This window comes from Monoraphidium neglectum, assembly GCF_000611645.1.
Source record: "Monoraphidium neglectum strain SAG 48.87 unplaced genomic scaffold scaffold00586, whole genome shotgun sequence".
In the NCBI taxonomy this organism is placed as follows: domain Eukaryota; kingdom Viridiplantae; phylum Chlorophyta; class Chlorophyceae; order Sphaeropleales; family Selenastraceae; genus Monoraphidium; species Monoraphidium neglectum.
The window spans coordinates 8,120-11,323 of record NW_014013042.1 but is presented as its reverse complement, the minus strand read 5'-3'; the positions used below and the strand labels follow the sequence as shown (position 1 = coordinate 11,323).

The following is a 3,204-nucleotide window of genomic DNA, read 5'->3' as shown; positions in this document are numbered from 1 at the left end:
ATGATGGTGGTAGCTCATGATACGGCGGCGCGCATGGTGGCCTCAGGGGAGCTGCTGCTTCACGAGAAGGTAGGGCCAGGGAAAGCATTGACGATTGTTTCGGGGCAAACGCGCTGCCACTTGGTTGAGTTCGCTCCGGCTGAAGAGTTGCCGTGCTCACCTATTCCAGCACCATGACCGTGCAACTCCAGGTGAGGGTTATGACCATGCCTGTTACCCTGCAGGTCCTGGGCCACACATACGGTGTCCCCGCCACGCCGGTGCGGCGCCTTGTTGCGGCCGGCAAGCTGGTCCTGCTGGACCTGGACAGGGTGGAGCAGGCACAGCAGCTCAGGGCAGCAGGGTTCAAGGTGCGACAGACTGCGTGGGGAAAGGGGGGGCTGTGTGTGCTTTGTGTGAGGGAGTTGGGGTTGTGGATTGCAGCAAAAGGCTCTATTGCATCCACAGGTGCCTTTGACATAAACAGTTGCCAGAACAGTGGTGTTTGCTGCACCAAACCGTGTCTCCACAGGCAAAAGTCGTGCTGCTGCGGCCGCCTTCCTTGGAGGCCCTCAAGCGGCGGCTGCGCCGCGATGTCCTCGCCAACCCGCCTCTCGGCTACGACCCTGGGGTGGCGGCCGACGCAGTCTGGGCACAGGCAGAAGCCGAGGTTGCGGCGAGCCAGGCGGCTGACGAGGCCGGCGCATTTGACGCGGCTGTGACTGTGGACCCAGAGGTGTGCAAGGGGTGATTGCATCAGGAATATGATGGGTTTTGCAGTACAATGAAGGTTCAAGACCTTTTGGCCAGCAAAGTATGCTCGTGGGCTCCAACCCACCAGATGATGCGTGCCAATTGCTGAGCAGCACAAATTGGCAACTTTGCCCCTCCAACGCTGCGGTCTGTCCACAGGCCCCTGATGCAGCAGTTGCAATGCTGGCCGAGGCCCTGCACAAGTTTTACCCAGCAGCAGTGCCCGACTCCCTCATCTGGGGCTACGGGCAGCCGCTGTGGGACGCACGCTGCCGTGTGTATGGCCGCAAGCCGCTGAGGGTGGTAGTGCTAGGTCCGGCAGGAAGTGGCAAGTCGACGCAGTGCGAGCTGCTGGCACGCAGGTGACGGCCCATGCCAAGCGGGGGCCGCAGGCTGGAGGATTTGAAGGGCCATGTGGCATGGTGCAAAGTTGTGTCTTGGGGGTGCCAGGGTAAAGGCGTGCGCCGGGGTTGTCCGTACCATGGCGTTACCCGACACAACAGCCCCGCTAATCCTTTCATTTGCACTGATCAATGCGTGAATTGCAGGTTTGGCCTACCCTGCGTCAACGCGGGGGAACTGCTGCATTCTGAGGTGCAGCGCCGCACCCCTGTGGGGCTCGAGGCAGAGCGCTTTATGCATGGCAGCCGGACTGTACCCGACAGGTGGGTCCCTGTGTAGCTGGTTGCGGGACTCGTGCACGTTGACGCGTGACATGGCGCGTGAAGCAAGGGGTACTGGGCCACCCAGCTGGCAAACAAGGTCTGTCCTGCGTTTGGTCTGCGGCAGCAGGACTACTCCTCGAGATCAGCGGACCTGATGTGAACCGGCTCTCGTGCGGTCCAGGTTCTTCAAGCAGCTGGTGTCTGAGCGGCTGTCAGCGCCCGACTGCCAAGCTGTCGGCTGGGTGCTGGATGGCTTTCCGCACACCAAAAGCCAGGCAATGTGGCTGTTTGCGGCCGGCCTTGCTCCAGACAAAGTTATCATCCTGGAGGGCAGCCATGCGCTGCTGATGGAGCGCATCAGGTGCGTGGCACAGGGCAAGGTGTGGAAGCGGAGTCAGCTGGGCGCAGCGCATCGCAAGAGTGCCCTGGAACCGAGGCCAGCACCAATTATTGCCGACCGCCCCCCCCCCCAGCACTCTTGCGCACTAATTAGACAATGCCGCGCCGTGCTTCAATGACGATGCCCTCGCGCAATCAGGCACCGTCGTGTGGACTACACCACTGGCCGCACGTACCATATCCTGCCTGAGGGTGGCGCGACGCCACTTGGGCACAACACCCCTGCAGGCACGAACCCCGCCAGTGCATTGTTGCCTGCAGCTCCGTACAGTGAGCCAGTGCACCCCCTCCGGGCGGATGGCAGCGCCGATAAGGAGGTGCTGGCTCGCCTGGAGGTGCGGCACGACGACTCTGACGAGAACGTGGCGCGAAGGCTGGCGCTGTGGGACCTGCAGGTGCGAATCAGGCTCCCATGGCTGCCACACTTGGGGGCTGAGTGACTGCCTTGCCTGCCTCTGGTGGGATAGCTCTCTGCAAGGTGCTCGACTGCAGCCGCTGGGGAAGGCCTGGAAGGACAGGTGGGGGCCACAGCACCCTGCGCTATTGCCTGTGCGGAACGTTCTTTGTGTGCCAACCTCCGAGCAGGTCAAGGGCCTGAGGGAGGCGTTTCAGGATGTGACACTTCGCACCCCTTGCAAGAGTGGCGTGGCCCAGGTGCAGCAGGGGTTTGCAGGCGTGTTGCAACCAGCTGGTCAGGTAGATGCCAAATAGAGCTCAGCTTTATGATCAACCTGGGCAAGGATTACAATCCCAGAAACAGCGCACGCTACCCTTGCAATCAACTTAGCATCAACATTTCCTCGCCCAACTTCAGGTGTGCGAGGCGATTGAGAGCTTCGTGACACTCGAGGCACGGCTGGGGCTAGCCGGCACGGAACCGGAGGTTATTCCATCATGGCAGCTGCCCGAGCTGACTTACAGGGTCCTGAGCGTGGCCAGGTGAGCACACTAGGCCCTGGCCCAAACGATGCGCTGTGCTTGACAACTGCATTTGTTCCGTTCAGCCTGGTGCTGATCATGCCGCCACTTGCTCGACTTTGCCGGGACCGCACGCCAACGCACTTCTGCTCACTCTCACCTGCACGCACCTCCATCCCCTTGAAGGCACAAGGGGCGTCAGCTAGTTCGCCTCCAGGCTTCCGACGGCGCTGCTACCTGGTGTTGTGCCAAGGAGCTTGCAGAAAACAGCAGCTGTATGCTACTCCACCACAACGCTCACGGGCTGCCGTACGTGCGCCTGCTGCGCCGCGGGGACGGCGGGCGCGTGCCCCAGGAGCACCTTGTCAGGGTCTGCTCGCGGGAGCCCGTCTCCCTGCTCTGCTCACTGGCTATGGGCCCACAGCACCCACTGCCGATGGCACCTGCGGGAGCGAAGACTGCCGGTGCTCGCAAAGTGGCGGTGCTGTGC

General features: G+C 62.0%; 1 protein-coding gene across 1 annotated transcript; it reads left to right on the top strand.

Moving 5' to 3' along the window:
- On the top strand, positions 1-2,739 carry MNEG_4275 (adenylate kinase; the record flags this gene model as incomplete). Its single annotated transcript, XM_014047247.1, has 9 exons — positions 1-69; positions 225-350; positions 512-715; positions 892-1,094; positions 1,281-1,397; positions 1,579-1,758; positions 2,068-2,191; positions 2,382-2,450; positions 2,611-2,739. The coding sequence occupies 9 exons, from the start codon at positions 1-3 to the stop codon at positions 2,737-2,739; spliced, it is 1,221 nt and encodes a 406-aa protein (XP_013902701.1).
- Positions 2,740-3,204: the final 465 nt, after the last annotated feature.